This window comes from Ictidomys tridecemlineatus, chromosome 9 (genome assembly GCF_052094955.1).
Source record: "Ictidomys tridecemlineatus isolate mIctTri1 chromosome 9, mIctTri1.hap1, whole genome shotgun sequence".
NCBI lineage: Eukaryota > Metazoa > Chordata > Mammalia > Rodentia > Sciuridae > Ictidomys > Ictidomys tridecemlineatus.
Genome location: NC_135485.1, coordinates 122,009,502 through 122,030,069, shown reverse-complemented (window position 1 = coordinate 122,030,069; position 20,568 = coordinate 122,009,502). Strand labels below are relative to the sequence as shown.

Below are 20,568 nucleotides of genomic sequence, written 5' to 3'. Positions count from 1 at the left end.
TACAAAATAGGGATGTGGCTCAGTGGTCCAGTGCCCCTGAATTCAATCCCCAATACCCAAAACAAAACAAGAGTGGGCATGAGGTGGAGATTTAAAGCTGGAAGGAAAAGAAGTCAAAACAGCCTGAAAAATAAGGTTCATTCATTTTTTAAACACTATCCAGTGCCGTCCCCACCAAATCATTGTGCAACTAGTTTCAGAATCCAAGGGAGATCTGGCAGCCAGGGGCGTGTTCTCTATCAGTGACTCTGGGTGTAAAGAGAGGCAGGAGGAGAAGCAAGGTAAGAATGAGTGGAGGGAAGGGCTATGCCCAAGGGGTCTAAGAAAACCTAGGAGTGAGCACACTTTTATATTAAAGCCGTTAGCATCCAGCGTTCTGTAAACCGTATTTCAGCACATTACCATCACGTCTTCCCTGATGATCTGGCTTTCTGTTTTCACAGGTGTTTGATGGGAGTGGATCGTTTTTGTCCTACATTAACACATCTGCTGACCCGCTCTACGGCCCCCAAGGCCTAGCCCTAACTTCAGACGGCCATGTTGTGGTTGCAGACTCTGGAAATCACTGTTTCAAGGTCTATCGATACCTACAGTAACGGTGGCCAGCCGGATGTCCCCTCGAGACGGTCTTGCACTATAAACTGGAATGGATTTCTCCACCAGGGACCAGATTATGACTAGACTTTTCATGCTAGAAGGAATCGTTGATGAACTTTCCATGGTTATTTCTGAATGTAACAATTTCCTTAAAAAACTGCTCATCCAATTTCTAAAATTCACCATTAGGGTTTAAAAAAAAAAAAGTCTTCTACTGAATATACAAACTGCGAAGTTTTACACCTGTGAACTATGGCTTATAGGACAGGGATTTATGTAGTTAAATTAATTTTGCAAATCAAACAAACATTAAACAAAAACTAGCATATGTAAAAATATTTGTTGATCCTGTGAATGATAGCCTTTGCGCAGAGCTTCCAAAAACAAATTCTGTAGTCCTTATATACTTTATTTAACCCAGGTCAGAAGACCTGTGGAACCTTCTAACCTCACTTTTACAGTATGGTTTTTTCTTTCTTTCTTTCTTTCTTCCTTTCTTTCTTTCTTTCTTTCTTTCTTTCTTTCTTTCTTTCCTTCCTTCTTTGGGCGGGGGGAGCTGGTAATCGACAACTACATATTACTTACTTCAGAAAAAAAAATTGAGGCTGTCTTGCAAAATCCTCCCAGCTCTGATTTGCAGACAACACTTGAGTCAATGCAGATTTCCCAGCCTTTCTGGGTTAGATCAAAGATCCTTTCTGTCGGTTCTTTTCACCTTCTCTTTCCTACTCACCTGGTATCAGAAAACAAAGTACATTTTCCGAGAAACCTGAAAATCTCTGATGCTTTGAAAAATCATCTTACAGAAGTAATACTACCTTTCAGTCAACGAATAGCCCCATTAACTCCAGATGAATATACTGGAACGTAATCAAGAAAAGGTCACGTTTTATCTGTGCCATGTTTTCACATGTGTCTTTCTTTCCTCTTCCACTTCATGAAAGCAAGAGCTTTACCTTCTGCAAAATGTCAGCACATGTAGTAGGACACCAGTATCCTAGGACAGAGAGCCATAAGCAGCCCTTTGGAGGACCGATGGTGTCAACCAAAGGCATGTGGATTGATTAATGATTTCCCCTTAGCGAGTGTTACCAAAGTTCTGTTATCTCGAGAGCATTACAGGTAAGAGCATGTTATGGTTATTTATCATTGTTCAATGAATAGTAGAGGTATCAAGGGACTATGTATACATGATTAGGGTAAGATAGAATGTATAATATAAATATATATATAGCTTTGGTGTATTGAAATAGGCAGCACTCGGAAAGACAGAAGCATTCTGTCCAGCCATTCTTCAGCACATTCCTTTACTAATGCAGCTCAAGCCGTCCCTTGTGGAGCAAGCCCTAACACAGGTTGGATGTTTGCCATTTCCCGGGAACGATGGTGGTGGCTGATCGTCTTGTGTTTTCAAAAGAGAAGAAAAATGAGAAAAAACAGGTCAAAATAAAAGTTGAACTGGACTTACATCTGAACTAAGTATAAACGCATTTTGAGAAATGTTAAGAACAATTTAGTCAACCTGTCATTGATACTGTAAAATAAGATGCAGACTGTTTCCACTGTTTAATTTTCTACTCAGTTCTACCAAACAGGATGTCATGTTTGATGTTTTCAATAATGACTTTGGGATCTTTTTCATTAAAAGCACCTTAGAACTTGTACTATAAGAAAACATTTCCTGTACGTATTATTATATGAATGTGATGCTTATTACTTATTAATTTAAAATTCAGCCATCCTCTATATAGGACTTTTTAAAAATTGGAAGGGAATCTAGCAACTTCCAGTTGTCCATTAAATTTATTAGGCCCAAATCAGCTCTGAAAATAAAGCTTTCTCAGAAAGAGTAACGTTTAGGTTTAGTATTTTTAATTTTTTTTTAATTTTTTAGTTTTTGAATTATCAAGTCTGTGTGATGAAGTTATAAAATCCAATAAAATTTTTAGAATGTTAAACTAAGACATTGTTTCCTAATGCCAGTGAAATAAGTCTTTGATTTTTTTTTTTTAATTTTTTTCTTGGTGCTGGAAATTGCAAATGTAAGAGCCAGTTCTACCACTGAGCTGCACCTGCAGCCCAAGACTTTGAATTGAAATGTTCCTATTTACAGAGTCCCTTCTAGGTTCTAGGTTCTCTTCTAGGCACTGGGAATAGACTAATAGATAAAACAAACAAAAACATCCCTGTCCCCTTGGAGTTTACATCCTGGGGGAAGGAATTTCATTTTGCCATTTACTATAAAATGTTCTGCCTAAAAGGGAGGCTAGACTCTTAATAGTTCTTGGACTATTTAAAAGAAAATCTTTTAAATTGGTTGTTAATTTTAGTTTATTTTCATGAGTGTAAATGGCTTCCTATTTAAATTCTATCACAGACTGTTGGGTTTTTTTGTTTGTTTGTTTGTTTCTCTGGTTTTGCAGTGCTGGGGACTGAACCAGGGCCTTGACATACTAGGTAAATGCTCTACCATTGAGCTACATCCCCAGCCCTAGACTATTGATTTTAAAACTAGTTTACCTACAGAGGGTTTTCTTTTTTTTTTTCTTTCTTTTTTTTTTTTTGAAGTACTTATGAACTTAGAAATGAATTTAAAAATTAATCAGCCTCCATCATATCATATCAGGCCAAGTATCTAAATACATAGTTAATTTATTTCCATGTCAATTTTGGCACAAACTGGAATGGATGTATAGATAGTTTGATTTGGACCTGTTCCACTGTCTCTTAACTAAACCTATGCTATGGGCACTCCAGGAAACACTATATTTTTCCCCCAAAATATGTAATCATATATATTAAAATATAGATAACATTTCATACCTGGATACATATGTGCATTTACTGTATTTCTGGTGAGCATATTTTGGGGAGAAAGTGCTGCTGATAAGATACAAATAGATAAGATTTAAATGAAATTTTGTCACATTCTATGGAAAATGGTTTCTGGTAAACTGAGAAGGATATTAAAATAAGTGGCTTTTATTCTGGGCTACCATTATTATTTGGTTTCGCTTTGTCAAGTGTATAGAACCTGTCATACATTCATGATAAGTAGCACTGAGAAAGTACTCACTCAAAATTCCCCCGGGCACTTATGGCATAGTATTGCCAATTAGGATTTGAAGGTCAGTGACAATGCATTTTCCCCCAATACAGACCTCCCCTGCTGGACATGGGGATGGAGGGAGTTACTTGACCATCCTGAAACACATAAATAAAAAGCCTTTATGACTGTGTTTGCCATTTTTTTAAATGGCATATAGTATTTTGGTGAAGTTTTAGACCCCATAATTAAACAAGTCTCCAGGTTTCCTTAAGACTAGATTTAAGGCCAATTAATACCCCAGATCCATGCAACTATTGCACACTTGCTTCCACTACTAAATATACAGGGTATCCTAGAATGGAATTAACTGGAATAGTAGTACCTTACTTAGTATCTATGGATCCTCATACTGAAGGGTCAACATAAATGCTTAGGTAATACCTACTGAATAAATTGGAGGAAACAGCAAGTCAACAGCAAATAATCTGCAGATCACTTCAAATGGAAAAAATCTTTTTGTACATTTGAATACTATGACATCCTCTCTATTCACCAGCTTCTGAAAAGGGAGGAGTGTTTTTAGTTGAATAATTTAAAAACAAGGCATTTCCAGGCAGGATAAAATTGAAGCTATTTGATGCAGACCTTATCTAATTTTGCTTTACCGGAAGTCGTATAATACTGTTGCTTTCTGTAAATGTTGCAGGGTTTTAAACTTTACAATTATTTTTAATATTTTTGATATCTAGGAATCTAGCATTGCCATAAAGGAAACTAAGTGCCCATTAAAGATTTATTTGGTATAAATACTTTTTTGTTTTGTTTTAAATGACAGTAAGCTACAAATCATGATGCTAATCTTAAAAACTTTCTAAAGATGAATTGTGTGGCAGTGATTGTGTGATCTGTTTGTGGAGAATGTATGAAAGCTATTAATATTCTAGAATAGGTTAATAAATTGGCTATGTTGTTCCAATGAATGTACAGCACTTCCATTAACTTTTGAAAGCAACACAGCCTTAAACTCAACTCAATGCTTTTGCTTTATGACATGGGGAATGTTCTGTCATCAAGAGTGTTTTTGGTTTTTTTGCAGTGCTGGGGATCAAACCCAGGGCCTCGAGCATGGTAGTCAAGCGCTCTACCACTGAGCTACTCCCCAGCACAATAGTGTATTCTCATAACAGAATTCTTTTGTATCATTCTCAACTCTATAGCCTTTCAATCCAAGGTATGAGTATGAAGGGTTTTTGCTTCCTTTGTTTTCTTTTTAGATTTTGTACATTCCATCTTTATAGGTCCGTTTCATATGTTTTGTGTATAGAACACTAAGTCTTGCGCTCTCTGACATTGATACTGATATATTCTTACCATTTGTTATTTTATGAATCAAAATGCTGACTGCCTATTTAAAGAATGAACGCTGTGCATCAAAGTGTTTGTATGTTCGTAGCTACATACGTACCACAGTATTTTGGATGCTTTAGTCTACAATAAAACTTTAAATTAATTCTGTCTTGAAACATAGGAGAAACAAGACTCGTGTATATCTTTACCATGCACAAAAAAATCTCAAATCATTATAATAAAGCTTGTTTTCTCCATTTCTAGAGTGAATGTTTATTTATTTAACAAATTATTTCCCTGCGAGAAGGGGACTAAAGGAATATTCTAGAATACATGGAAGATGGCAATAATTCAAACTGTTTATATTAATGAGAAGAAGCTTAGTAAAATTTTTGTTGGTTATGTTGCCAACCATCTGTTAGCATTTAGGATGCATGTTAATCAAGAATTTGCAAAATCCTGACACACATGTCCAGCATATGTATTTAGAGAGTTATAAAAGTGAAAATCATTGTCTTTATAATCCTTAAAGAACTGCAAGATAACAGGAACGTCCACAGTCACAGCAGACACATTTCTATAGACCAAAGGACTTGAGAGCGAACTCGCTACAAACATTGTGTTTAGGGCCCAGAATTTAATCACATAGAGTTCATTACGATAAAACTTTCTATGTCATATCAAGCAACTGGCCATGTATTGCAAGCACTAGTCAAATCATCTAGAGAACACAACTTCTGGTGCACCAGACTTTCAGCTAAGTGTAAGGGATACAAAGATGAATAATGAACACACCTGGACAGCCCCCTGGACTTCAGTCTTTGGAGAACCCTGATGATAAATGTATAAATGTCACATCTTTTCAAAAAAGTTAGTTTTCACGTCCTCAAAATGTTTCTTAAGGGCTGGAGATGTGGCTCAGTGTGGACCACTTGCATGGCATATGTGGGGCACTGGGTTCGATCCTCAGCACCATGTAGAAGTGAATGGAATGAAGGTATTGCATCCATCTACAGATAAATAAATAAATAAAATCTTAAATATAATCTCTATTAATAATGTCAAAGTTGTCATTTAAATTCCTTTATCTAGGGGCCCGTATCTTTTCCACAATTATGTGTGGTGTCCAGGCTTGGTGCTTACTCTTTTGTCTTCCTGTAAGTGAATCTTACCTCTCTCTGTTGTTTGTAAGCAACTTTCCAGCTTGTTTTGCATGTTTACATGTTTGCATATATTTTTCATACATTTCCAGATACATTTGTAGACTTTAATCATTAAGCTTCTGATTCATATTTACTGTGACAGAATGAACACTAAAATTCATCTAAGTTTGAGATTAAATTTAAGTATCCTTTGTGAACAATGCAGGATTTTTTGTTTTCTTGAGGGTTCAAAAACATTCAGAATTGATTGGAACTCTGAAAGAGGAAACCTAAGTTAGAAGGAGAGATGAAACAACAGAAATTAGAGAAAGATCCCACATGACACCATTGACTACTGACTGTGAATATTAATATTGCTGAATCCTACTTCTATTCTTCACTTATTTTTTTCTTTACCCACGGAGGTACCCTTACCATTGTGCCCCCTTGGAGTCTTTCAGACTCAGCAGGGGTGGGAGGTTCAGCATATTTCAGATGGCCCATTTGGAACATATTTCACATAAAGCCAAATACATCTCTCTGACGAGAAGAGTTCATTTAAGCTACAGGTTGCTATTGCCCAAATTAGGAGACAGGCAGGGCAAATAGACATTCGGTCCTCTATTCATCCTAGTGGTTTGTTGTTGTTGTTGTTACCGTGGTCGCTGAACAATTATCTAAGCACTTGTACACCAGATTTTCAGCTAAGTGTAAGGGATATAAAGATGAAAAATGAAGACTGTTCCTTCCAAAAGCTTACAGTCTGGTTGGTGAAACAGATCAGATACTTACAATACTATAATCTGTTTTTTAAGTATTTATAAAATATTTTAGCAATATATGCTAATATATATCCATTAGCCAATATTTATTGAGCAAGGTATGTTCAACACTTCAGAGGAAATAGCAGTAAGTAAGAGTCCCTGCTGGTAACGTAGCTCAGGGGTAGAATATTTGTCTAGCATGCACGTGGCCCTAGGTCCAATTCCTAGAACTCTAAAGGAAAAAAAGAAGTCCCTGTTCTCATGGAGCCTTATTCTACTGAGTCAATAAATGAATGTAAATGGGGCCCACTACATAATTTGTGGGGCCTAGTGTGAAACATAATCACGGGATCCATTGTTTAAAAGCATGGAAAAGGCTTTTCCCTTTCTTCTGGGGTCTCTCTAACTGATCATGGTATTTTTCTTTTGCATTTTAATGTCACACTCCCTTGGCATGGGGACACTTGCTGGTTGAATGTAGTTTCATTGGCACTGGGTGCCACAACTTGCAACTCAGATGTCCCACACTCAAGCTCAATGAGTCGGAGAGAGGATGGGTTGTCCAGGGAAGAACAAATAGTTGAACATGGCAAGACCACAGAAAGCTCAAGAAGAGGCCAGGTGGCACATGCCTGTAATCCCAGTGGCTCAGGAAGCTCAAGCAGTAGGATTTCAAGTTCAAAGCCAGCCTCAGCAACTTTGTGAAGCCCTAAGCAACTTAGTGAGACTCTCTCTAAATAAAATATGAAAAAAAGGGCTGGGGATGTGGTTGAGTGCCCCTGAGTTCAATCCCCGGTACCAAAAAACAAGAAGAAAGCTCAAGAAGAAATGATGAGCAATGAGGCAATTTTACCATCATTCGTTCGATATATATATCACCAGTTACTTCATATTTTTCTTATATCTCCTTTATTTTTTTAACTATCACAGTACCTACTTTAACCATATCATGACCAATACATGAGAAAGATAGGATATGTTAATTACATTTTTTCTAGTACATATTAAAACATTTATTACTTAGATACCCATTTACTATTTTCAAATTATGTCCTGTATCATATAAGGCTCTTTAAGAAAAACTGAATTAATGAAACTGCAGTTCAATGTACCCCTTCTCCTGCTTTCATAAGAAGCAACAAGGACTACAAATTCTTATTTTAGAGGTCATTAAGTCTTTAGTAAAATTGTTATGCTTTATAATAATTCAAAAATCCATATAAATTTAAAACACTTCAACTTTTGGCAAATATATATATTTTTCAGTGTTTTTCAGGAGAAAGGACCCAGGCATTTGCTCTAAATCTGCATCTACTACCATAGGGAACCATATTTTTGATCCACTTGATTTTAAATTCATTGGATTTTTTAAATATTTTTATTTATTTATTTATTTATTTATTTTTTTAAAGAGAGAGAGAGAGAGTGAGAGAGAGAGAGAGAGAGAATTTTAACATTTATTTATTTTTTTCTTAGTTCTCGGCGGACACAACATCTTTGTTGGTATGTGGTGCTGATCGAACCCGGGCCGCACGCATGCTAGGCGAGCTCGCTACCGCTTGAGCCACATTCCCCAGCCCATATTTTTATTTATTTTTATGTGGTGCTGAGGATAGAACTCAGTGCCTCACACTTGCAAGGCAAGCGTTCTACCACTGAGCTACAGCCCCAGCCTCAAATTTACTGGGTTTTACTTTTTTAAAAACCTAAGGGAAAAACAAGAATACAAACAAACTGGTTTTTAATTTTACTTTTATTTTTTTGACAGCACAGGGGTACTCGACCACTGAGCTACTTCACCAGCTCTTTTTGTTTCGAGATAGTCTCCTGGTATTGCCCAGGCTAGCCCCAAACGTGCCATCCTCCTGCCTCAGCCTCCAGAATAGCTGGAATTGTAGGTGTGTGCCAATGCATTCCAAAATTGCCTATTTTTTAAGTCAAATTAAGGTCCGACTGCCATTGCGGAGAGGAAAATGCACGTAAAAACAAAGACTCAAAACTTTCTTTCAAAAAGAAGAAAAAAAGCCACACACAACACAGAAGAAAAAAAGGAGAAAACTGCTCTGCGACTCCACTCCCGGGCCCCGCCCTCCTCCCGGGCCCCGCCCTCCTCCCGGGCCCCGCCCTCCTCCTAGTCGGCCGCGCGGCAGAGCCGCCAGGGGTCGTTGTGCTCCGTGCGGAAGAGGGTCAATCGCCTCCCGGAACTTTCCCCTTCGCTGCTCCGCCCCCTGTGCTTGTTGGCGCCAAAAACAAACCTGCCCTCCCCTGACGCGCCCCGCCCCTTAGCCCGCGCGCCGACCCTGCTACCCGCACCATGGTAAGAGCTGAGGCCACTGTCCCGGGTCGCCTTTCTCCTCAGTGTCTGGGCTTCGGAGCCCGAGACGACGCGGGATCCTCCTGCCCAGGCGGAGGCGCCCGTCAGGTCGACGCCGCGGCCCCCGCGCGCTTCCCGGCGGGCACCCGCCTGTGCCGGGGCGGGGCGGCCGGGTGGGGTAGAACGCTGGCGGCCTGGGCGAACGTGAGCCGAGAATCCCGTCTACTCGGGGTTTGTCCTACAGGCCGCGAGGCGCCACAGAATCGGTGGCCTGGACGCCTCCGGCTTCGGCCTGAACCGCGAAGGAAAGTGCGGGCTGGCGCGGTGGCGCGTGCTCCCGAGGGCGCGGTGGCTGTGTGGCCCGGTGCCGCGCACACTCCGGATCTGCCGGCGATCCCAAAAGTACCCAGCGGATCTTCCCTTCACCCCGGTCCACTCGTGAAAATCCCCCGGGTCTTAGCAAACGGCGGGGATCACGCTCTGTGCGTGGCCGCTGCGGGCCTGGCGGGTGTCGCCTGTCAGCGCGGCGCTGCGCTCGTGTCGTGGGGTTTCCCCTGTGAGCCCGGAGGGTTACCCGCCGGGAAGGTTCCAAACCAGCTTGCCCTGTGAGCTTCGTGTCCTCATTTTCATACACCTTCAAAGTTTCGAGCGATTTTTTTTCCTGCTTGTGTCGGCAGAGAATTAACGTCTAGTCAAATGAATCTTGAGATTTTAATATCTTAATTTAGTTAAGTGGCCGTTATTTTGCCCCACCCATGATGGACAAGGATCGAGTGGCAGGGTATTTGAAGATACTTGCCCAGCTGTAATTAAGTGATAACGGCTTCTTTGTGGTTTAACTAACAACCCAGGCACCTGGGCATCAAATGGACCCAGAAGCCACAGGAGCAGACTTAAAAGAAATCTGTGAACAGTGCTTTGTGTTATCACATTTCTCTTGGTAGAGTTGCTGGTCTAGTCTAACCCACTACCGACCCCTGTGCAGCACAGACGCATCGACTTTGCCATAATCTCTGTATCCATTTTAAATCACCTTCTCGTATAAATAATTGAATGTGCTGCTAATTCTTTTCAGATGCTTACTTCTGATCATGGAGAACCATGAAACAGAACTTTTTATAAATAGGTACTTGCTATTTTTTTTTAAAAAATATGATAAATAGTTTAGTGTTATCTTGGTCAAAGATAAATTTTCGCCCTCTTTCCCGATTGTGAATTAATAACTGTTCCAATCTGGTTGAGTTTATTGAGTAAACAATTACAAGGCTGGGTACATTTTTTAAGTTGGAGAAGTACAGCTCCGAGGAAAGCAGATAGCACCTATTTTTAAGTTGTTAAGAGATTTTTGCTAATTGATCAACAGGAATACTGTTTTCAGTAATACTGAAAATCCTAATTTGAGAAGGCTACTGGGACATAGGTTTTTTTTAGTGGTTTACAATATTTTGGTCAACTAGAAAGCAGCATAGTCCTCAGGCCAAGTTTGGAATCTCCTTCTTACTAATTTGAATGCATCTTTAAATTACACATCACTAGATTTTTTTTCCTAGTCCAAGTATTAAATGAGTCCTAATTGGAGGGAGAGGTTTCCTAACACAGGCATTAATATGGCATCCTTTATAAAAGTCATTTTAATTCTGACCATGCTAACTCTCCTATTGCGTTAATAACAAAAATTATTTCGAGTCTTAAAAGAGACTGATTCTGCCTGGAAATGTATATACAGTTCATCCACTTTTCTTGAATAACTTATAACTGTAGAGAACTTTTCTAAAACCATGTCCCAGGACATTCAATTCTTACTGCCTGAGGGTGTGTGTGTGCCTGGGTTGTGTGTGTATATACACACAAGTGTACAAAGTGTACACACAGGTCCACAAGTGTACAAAGGCTTTCCAGGAGCTATGTATAATGCCAAACTGCTAGGGACCTTTCCTATAACTTTGAGATCTGTTTTCTGCTCATGCACCCACAGACTAAAGTCCTAAAGAGATTTTCCTTGCTCCAACATAGCCTCTGATGTCCTTTAGATTCTGGGATAAGAAAAATAAGGTTCCCAAATCTGGGCACAGTTAAAATACCTAGAGAGAGCTTTTTAAATATGCACACCTGGGGCCCATCTCAAAGAATGATTCAGTTCCTACAAGATGTGCCTGTGCATCAGTATTTTTTTTGTGTGTGTGGTACCAGAGATTAAACCCAGGGCTTGGCATTTGGCTAGGCAAGTGCTACATCCCCAGCCCTAGGCATCAGTATTTTGAAAGCTGAGATGATCCCAATGTCTGGCAGTTTGAGGCCCACTGGAAGGAACCAAGAAGTGAGCTGAAGAGCCTTCTAACTGGGTGTGAATTTCATGCTTGATTGATTCAGATACTGCAGGAAGCCAGTGTGAAGGGAGACTTATAAAAAATCTTGGACTCCAGCTCCTCAGCCCTGTGTTTAGTGAACAGATTTATATGGTTTCCTGGAGCTTGCCTACCTGAGATTTGTAGGATTTCTCTTTGCAAGCAAGATAATAGTTATCCCAGAATTCCTTATTAACTCACTCTGCATCATATGTTGGGAATATTGTGAGTGTTGTGAGGTTTGGAAGCCTATACAGCCTTAAATGTTAGAGTTAGGGGCTTTAGATATGTCAAAATTCAGTGCTGGTCCTTACCTCCGTTCTCTCTAACCTGGTTTACAAAACACTGGGAAAGTGAAAGCGGTTCATGCTTTGAAGTTTTTCAGTCTGCTGAGAGAGACAAGTAAACACTTCTTTTCAATGTGGTAAATGATTTGATGAAAGTGAGTCCTGGGAACACATGTTTGGCCTGTGAGCTCAGGGAAATTCTGGACAGAATTTCAGGAGACATTTTGGAGTTTTTGATTTGGCAAGAGGAAAGGTGTTTTAGGTAAAGCAATATTTTTTTTTTCAAAGGCACAGAAACGAGAGCTTGCTTGGAGTAGAGAATTATAAGTGACTTTAGTATTACAACCCAAACTGCTTGTCTCTCCATGTTGTTACAGTAAAACTTTAGGTGGGGAGTGACTATGAGAGGGGTAGGTTGGGGTCTGGTGATAAAGACCTTATATATCATACTAGGGGTTCTAGGATCTCTTTGATAGCTAGGAGCCACTAAAAGATTTTAAGCAAGGGAAAGGCATGATCAGATTTTCTTTTTCACAATGTAGAATGTGACCTTAGAGGGTGAGACAATGTAATTAGATGGCTGGAGGTAGATAATGAAAGCCGGAACTGAGGTAGTGATGTTAGGTTTGAAGCAGGCAGGACAGGTTAGAGAAATACTTAAGTGCCAAAATTAGCAGAACTTGGCCATGGTTGGATATGGGGTAAGAAATGATGGCCCCTAGAATAACTGCTAATCCACTGGCATGGGTAACAAAGTAGTCTCTAACTTAAACTAGAATAACAAGTTTGGGAGTAGGTGTGGGAAAGGAAGAATTCATCATGGACCACCTGAGTTTAAAGTCTTTCCCACAGGCAGGTAAGTACATAAGATTGATGTAAAGTTTTGAGGTCTCAGTATTAGTGTTAAAACCATGAAAGAGATAAGATCAAAGAAGAGGTGTGAAGAGCTGAGGACATCAATAGCCCAACACTAGGGGACTGTAGTATTTGAGAGTAGATCAAGGAAAAAGATCAGATTATGTTTTACACCGAGTTTTTAAAAACTTAGTGTTTACTTTTTTACTTTTGTGCTTTAGTCAAAGAAGAAAGGATTGAGTGCAGAAGAAAAGAGAACCCGCATGATGGAAATATTTTTTGAGACAGTAAGTTGTTTTCATTAAAATTTTTAGTATTTTATGTAATTTTCACATTGTTTATTTTCACAGTTAGTATATTGTGTATTTTTACATTAATTAATTCACTGTTAGCCACTGCTGCTTTGTTAGAGATCCATACGGTCCAATTTCTTGAAAGATGTATAAAATTTTGCAAACATTTGTCTTCCCATGAACTACAAGAGTATGGAAGAATCATGTCCCACTGTTGGTAGAGTCTCATTCACCAGAATTATCTTTCAGATACATATATTTGATTGTTCTTTCTGCCTGAAAGTAATGAAAGTAATTCATGTTTACTTAGTGATACTGAGGTGCCAATCACTGTTCCAAGCATTTATCAGAGATTATCTGATTTCTCCATATATCAACCCTATGAGGTATTGCTATCATCACTGTTTTATAGATGAGGACTTTTGAGATGCAGAGTGTCTATAAGAAGCCTATTCTGGATCCCAAAAATAGAAGTGACAATACCAGTATTCAAACAAAGGAGATCATCTGATTTTAGAAGGAGTGCCTGTTTGTATTTATTTATCAATCTATCATATGTATTATATGATGCATATATGATCGTTCACAGGCCTCCCTAATTTGCTCCAGATGTTTATGCTTGCCATTAACAGGAAATATGTTTAAAATTTTAACTTTTAAGTAGCAGAGACAGAATTCAAACCCAGCCACCTGGCTCTAGAGCCTGTTCTTATTCTCTTCACCATGTTGCTGTACAATGGCCTTTCTTTGCCTCCAGGTTCAAGTCCAAATAGGCCTTTTACCTTAATCTACGTTAACTTCATGTGGCTTGGCAGAAACTTTAACCTACTGACCCCAACTACTGGCTATTTTCATCATATACAGACATGAAGAAGATGGGGAAAAGTGTTTAAGCAGAATATTAAATTGATAAAATTCCTTTTCATTTTGATAATGTAGATTCTCAATAAAATGAGCAAAATATTCTGGGAATTTAAAAAGCATGTATTTCTTCTGTGAGTGTAACTTTTACTGTTTCTAAAAGTCATTTGCAATTCAGAATAGTATATCATATTAATAGTGATGATATCATTAAGAAGATAAATTGGTAAAGTTTGCATATGAAAATTATGACAATTATTCTGCTGAGATGAAATATTTTTCCTATAGTCTTAGAGCAAGAAAAATCGATTTAATTCCTACCAGACAGTGGAAAGCTGGGGAAAGTAGTCAGTGAAATTATTTTGTCCTTTGTAGTATTGTTAATTATCCCAAATATAAAAATTGGCTATTTCTGATTGAGAAATGTTTAACTTTCCCCCTCAATAACATTAAGATACTAAAGACTGATACTAATGAATATTAGCAGCTTAAAGAAGTTATCAGTGAGGTTTTGGGGAAAACGAGGAATTAATTCTGTTCCTTGGTTTCAATTCATACATGCCTGTTCCTTTTCCACCTTTCATCCTAGTTATTTGCTGCTCATTTATGTAGTTCATCAGTTTTTAACAGAATTAAAAAGTATAACAGACTTGAGAAAAGTAATGGAGACCGTTTCATTTACTATCTCATGAACAGGATATGATATATCCAGGATCCAGATCGATGTCAAATGTTGACAAATATTAGACACAAACCCTTCATCATTTTGAAACAAATCAATAATATGGTACATAGGGAAAGCATGGATTCTAGAATTCAGATTCTGGAATCTTTATTCCAGTTCCATTGTTGGAATTGGCAAGTGAAAATTCCAACAAAATCAAATATGGTGACACTAGCTTTAGTTACAGAATATGACTTTAGATGTGAATAGTAACCTCATTTTAGACTAATGTCAAGGAGAACTGTTCATGATGTAGAAAGTTAAAAAAAGTATATAAAAATATTGCAATATGATCACAGATATTAACAGTGGTAAGATGATAGGTGGATTTTGTTTTAAGTCTCTTTTTTCATTTACTTATAGCGAACATATATCACCTTTTGAATCAAATTAGAAAACCAACCAACAAAGCACCACATACTTTGGTGCCTCTAATCATAAGTGGTTCATTTGCAAAGGTTTAGAAATCTTTTTAAAACACAGTCTTCAGTAATCCTGACAGTTCATGAAAGTGTAAGAACCTTCTTATCCCTTCATGAACCATTTTGTATGTTGAGGTACAAATAGTCTTCCAATAAACTTTTGTTGAATTTTTCTTAAAATTATCTCAGCAAAGACTTAAGTGAATAGCTCTCCATTGGCACACTTATACCCAGAGAATTTTACATAAATCTATAAATAGAATGAGACAGACATATCATATATAGATATATACACACACATATATATATATGGATCTGTTGCATATTTGAAGCTTCCAATGTAATAAAAAAATTCTTTGCCTGTTGCACTTGGGAAGAACATGGGGACAGGATAGCTGTGATTTCGAACTTGAACTTGGAATCTGTTTTACTTAATATTGGTATAACGTTAAGAAAGGACCTTGACTTCTCTGTTTCTCAGGTTCTTCATCTGTTAAAGAGAACAGATGCACCAATCTCACAGTGTTGGTATGAGAATTAAATGAAATAATTTATGTAAAACATTACAAACTCTAGGTCATAAATACTAAATTAATCTAGTGTTAAACCATATGTCTTCCATGGAATCTTACATGTAGTTTTTATGGAGGGAAGGGGAACTAACTAGATCTATTATGTTCATTTCTTTTATCATCAGTGCTTAATGCTAGGGAGACTAAGAACTAAGATTTACTTGAGATTATTTGTTCAGTCCATTTGGGTTGTGAGACTCTTTGTGCAAGCCCGTTTGTTTACCCAATAGTCCATAAGGTTGGCCAGTGTGACTGGGGCTCTCTGGTGACCACATATAAGCAGATCTCTCAATGAATTCATGTTCTTTTTCCAGGCACTATGAAGTATTTGCAAAGAGATAGAATGGATTTGTCTAGTGCATTAGAAACCTATAACCAATAATTTATTATATGTTCCCTAAGATTCTAAATTGTCATCTTTAATTCCCAATTCTAAATTGTCACCTTTAATTCTCAATTGTGCAAAATGGATTGATCTTATACTCTAATGAGTTAGTATTCTCTTTTCACTAAATCTTAGGTGTAGTGAGATGAAATTTTTTCAAATATTTTATTATAAAAAAAGTTCAAACATATAACAAAAACAAAAGAATTTTACAGTGAATACACATGTTTCTACTACCCAGACTCTACCATTAACATCTGACTTTACTCACTTTATCATATATGTATTCATCTATCCACTTCTTTATTCATTCATCAATTTTAAAAATATACTTTAAAGGAATTCATATATAAATAGCCTGGGTACCAGGCCTTTACCAAATATGTGATTTTGAATATGTTCTTCTAGGTGGTATTTGTTTTTTCAGTTTCTTAGCAGTGTCCATTGGGATGGACAGAAGTTTTTAATTTTTTTTAAGTTTTGTTTCCATCCAATTAAAGTTGCCTTTTCAAGTTTATTTTGGAAGAAATGAATCCCAGATTTCCATAACAATAATAATAGTATTTCTGTTATAATTACTGAATACTTTAGTCTTTTGAGACAGTTTTGTTTTATTATCCAAGTTCTTTTTACCACTTAAACCAAAGCTTATTACAAGTAGAAAAAAGTAGTCAACATTTTTTATGACCATCAGATTAAATATCCTACATGCTTATTTTCCCTCTATGTTTTACATTGCATATGGTGGGCATGCAACGTGTATAGATGAATGATTGAGAGATGGCTATGAATTGTATAATTTTCTATATTTAGGTGTAACTGCTTCATGAAACCTTAAATGTAAACAAATCTTGACAGTTGTCTGTTGTTTTGATTAGAACTGCTAAATCTGCAGAGTGTAATTTATGCTAAATAAGGCACTATTTTTTATTTGTTTTTCTGGTTCAGCAGGAAGTTGTTCTTTGTTTCAATCTCCACTTATTCTAAAGAATTATGCTCAGGCTGAAGTCTTATATGTTTTAAGTTATATGGAGGGTATTAAAGGAGATAATCACAAAGTTTTTTATAGTTCTAAAATGCTTTATTCTATTGCACTCTTTGTTTTCATGCATACTTTTTAATACAATATTTTATGAATATAATTACATAAACGTATAGTAGAAAATAAATGTATTTTTCATATTTTCTACTCCTTTTAAACAGAAAGATGTGTTTCAATTGAAAGACTTGGAGAAGATTGCTCCCAAAGAGAAAGGCATTAGTAAGTATTAAAGATATGCTGGAATACTTTGGAAAATATCAGTCATATTTTCTGCAATAATATTTCTTTTTATGAAAAACAAATTTCTAGAGATGAAAAATGTTTGTAAAAGTTCCTATGTAATGTCTGTTGGCCATCAGTTCTTGTGTTTGGATTATATGCTGTAGAAGAATTAAAATGGAATACATGTATATACTCACACATGCATATACATATACAATATACACCCTTATTTTTTAATGTAGTTTATTTCAAAAGAAATGAACATTGTGTTCTTATGTTCTAGTATTTGTTAAACGTGATTTTGTGTCTTTACATTATGTATTAGTTTCCTAGTGCTGCCCTAACAAATTCCTATACATATATTGGCTTAACGCAACAGTAATTTATTTTCTCATAGTTCTGGGGGCCAGAAGTTTGAAATTAATGGGTGGGCAGTTCTGGTTCCTTTGGGAGGCTCCAAAGGAGAATCCATTTCTTTCTTCTTTTCCTAGCTTCTAATGGTTTCTAACAGGATTCTAATCCCTGGCTCTGTCTTCACACAGCCTTATCCTTTGCATCTGTTTTTCTTTTCTTCTCTCTTTCATAAAAACATATGTCATATCTCCTTAACTTAATTTTTAATTACATCTACAAAGACCCTTTTCCCAAACAAGCTGATATTCACAGGTTCCAGGAGGTTAGGACCTTGAATGTATTTGGGGGGTAGGGGAACTACTAAGTCCACTACACATGACATGTTTCTTTTTAAACCTTTCTGATTATGTAAACTATGCATGTTAGTTTATTTTAACAAATTTGGAACTATAAAAACTATAAGGAAGAAGGTGAAATTTTTTCATAATCCTATTCTGAGGTCACCACTGTTAACATTTGGATGTTTCTCTGTGTGTGTATATATTTTTGTCCATCTCTCTGATAGGAAACCATGCTGTGTATGCAGTTTTGTGTTTGTGGGGTTTTGGGGGAGTTGGTATTGGGATTTGAACCTCGGGCCTCATGCTTGCTAGGCAAGTGCTCTACCACTGAGCTAAACCCTCAGCTATGTATTTTTATATAGCATTTTACCATCTACATTTACATCACTTGTTTTAAAAATGATTTTTGACAACTCCATCTCCTAAAATTTCATTTTGTGATCATCACAATACCATAACTTGGCTTAGATGGTCACTTATTGAACATTTAAATTGTTTCCAAATATTGCTGCTAGAAATAATATGTCATTAACATACAATCTGCTCTGGACTGAATTATTTTCCCCCATTTTTTGTTTGTCTGTTTGATACTGGGGATTAAACTCAGGGGCATTTGACCATTGAGCCAATTCCCCAGCCCTTTTTTTGTATTTTATTTAGAGACAGGGTCTCACTGAGTTGCTTGGTACATACAATAGAAAATAGATATCTGTGTCCTTTTTTAGCCTTTTTAATATGTAATCTCACACTGCCTTCAGGGAAGGTAGTTTAGTCAAATTTTCCACTGCTGTGTCTAAAACACCTAATAAGAACAATTAGAGGAAGAGAAGTTTATTTGGGGGCTCATAGCATCAAAGGTCTTAGTTCATAGATGACTGACTCCTTTTCTTCAGGCCTGAGATGAAGCAGAACATCATTGTGAAAGTGTGTTGTAGAGGAAAGCAGCTGGCCACAGGCACCAAGAAGCAGAGAGAGAGATCCCTGTTCAACCATAACAAAATATATACCCAAAGGCACATCCCTAAGGACTCATGTCCTCTAGCCACACCCTACCTGCCTACAGTTACCACACAGTTAATCCCTGTCAGGGATTAATATGCACTGATTAGGTTAATACTCTCATAATCCAATCATTTCACCTCTAAACTTTCTTGAACTGTCTCACACATGGGTGTGAGTTCTTTTTTATATATACATTTGTTTTATTTATTTTTATGTGGTGCTGAGGTTCTAATCCAGTGCCTCATACATTACTACAACTGAGCCACAACCCCAGCCCACACAAGAGCTTTTGAAGAATACCTAATATCTAAAGCATAACAGAAGCATATACCAATTTATGTTCCCACTAATTTTTTTTATTTTTTGCAACGCTGTACCCAGGGCCCTGTACCTGCTAAGCAAGCACTGTATACTGAACCTCACTCTCAACTCTCATTTCTTGAAACAGTTTTCATATTTTGAATTCTTGGACATTTCAGTTTGTACTGCTTTAAAAATGGAGTTGAGGTTGCATGTTTTGTGCATTTGGTATTGAGTTTATTTATTTATTAAATCTTTAATTTTGGTGTTTGTTTTTTAGGATCTCCCCAACTTTCTGTGCCGGTAGTACTGATGGAACCCAGGGGTACTCTACCACTGAGCTACTTCCCCAGCGCTTTTTATATTTTATTTTGAGACAGAGTCTGGCTAAGTTACTGAGACTGGCCACTAACTTGCAATTTTTCTTCCTCAGCCTCACAAGTAGTTGGTATTATAGATTTATGCCACTGACCTAGCAAATCTTTAATTTTTAAAATAATTTTATTATAGTGGGGAGTCTAAGAAAAATTAAAATGAAAACTAAAATATAGATAAATTTCTTGGTACAACAAAGTAAGAATTATTGCCTGGTGAGGTGACAAACACCTATAATCCTTGCTACTTGGGAGGCTAAGAAGAAGGGTAGCAAGTTTGCAAGTATAAGGATGGCCTAGGCAACTTCTTGAGACTCTGTCTCAAAAAAATAAAAAGGGCTAGGAATGTAGCTCAGAGGTAGAGTACTTGCCTTACAATATGCAAGGCCCTGGGTTCAATCCCCACCACCTCAAAAAAAAAAACCAACAAAGTAAGGATTATTAATGGATTTCAGACACTTATGATATGTGACTTTGTATCTTTACGTGGTATTTTTAAAACTTTTTCTGATCTTTAATCTGAACCTTAACTATAGCACCCAAATATCCTTTATTCCTTAATTTTTCATAATAGTTTTGTTTTAGTTTTCTTAGCAAAGAGTAATACATGTTAATTGTTGGAAGGGGGAAGAAATAAGCAAAAATAAGGAACTAAAAATCATGTGTTACCTGTTATCCAAAGATAATCACTGTCAGATTAGTGCTTACGGTCCTTTATTTTTCTATGAAGACATTTTGAAAATATATTCATATCATTAAATATTCTTAAATAGGCTTTTGTAACAAATGATTGCATAGTAATTTTTAAAAATTCAGCTCTTGGACTGGTTTTTAATTTTTGCTATTGAAAACAATGCTTCCATAAAGCTCCTTAAGCATATATCATTATTCTCTGTGGCTAATTTATAAACGCAAAATTTCTCCATAAAAGATATGCATAAAGCTGAAGTTTTAAATACACACTACCATATTTCTT

At 37.0% G+C, this 20,568-nt stretch overlaps 2 protein-coding genes across 16 annotated transcripts in view; both read left to right on the top strand.

Annotated features, from left to right (window-relative positions):
- Positions 1 to 5,250, top strand: part of Trim2 (tripartite motif containing 2) — a 184,899-nt gene extending 179,649 nt beyond the window's left edge. For all 14 annotated transcript variants that reach the window (XM_078022018.1, XM_078022023.1, XM_078022020.1 and 11 more), the window contains exon 12: positions 444 to 5,250. In XM_078022018.1, the coding sequence (XP_077878144.1) occupies positions 444 to 596 (153 nt within the window). In that variant the 3' untranslated portion in view covers positions 597 to 5,250. The remainder of the gene's footprint in view (positions 1 to 443) is intronic.
- A 3,815-nt stretch (positions 5,251 to 9,065) lies between these two features.
- Mnd1 (meiotic nuclear divisions 1) overlaps positions 9,066 to 20,568 on the top strand; it is a 60,209-nt gene continuing 48,706 nt past the window's right edge. Inside the window, exons 1-3 of one of the 2 annotated variants that reach the window (XM_078022009.1) lie at positions 9,066 to 9,216; positions 12,922 to 12,987; positions 17,161 to 17,218. In XM_078022009.1, coding sequence (XP_077878135.1) covers positions 9,214 to 9,216; positions 12,922 to 12,987; positions 17,161 to 17,218 — 127 coding nt within the window. In that variant the 5' untranslated portion in view covers positions 9,066 to 9,213. The remainder of the gene's footprint in view (positions 9,217 to 12,921; positions 12,988 to 17,160; positions 17,219 to 20,568) is intronic. The other variant, XM_078022008.1, reaches the window with a different exon arrangement.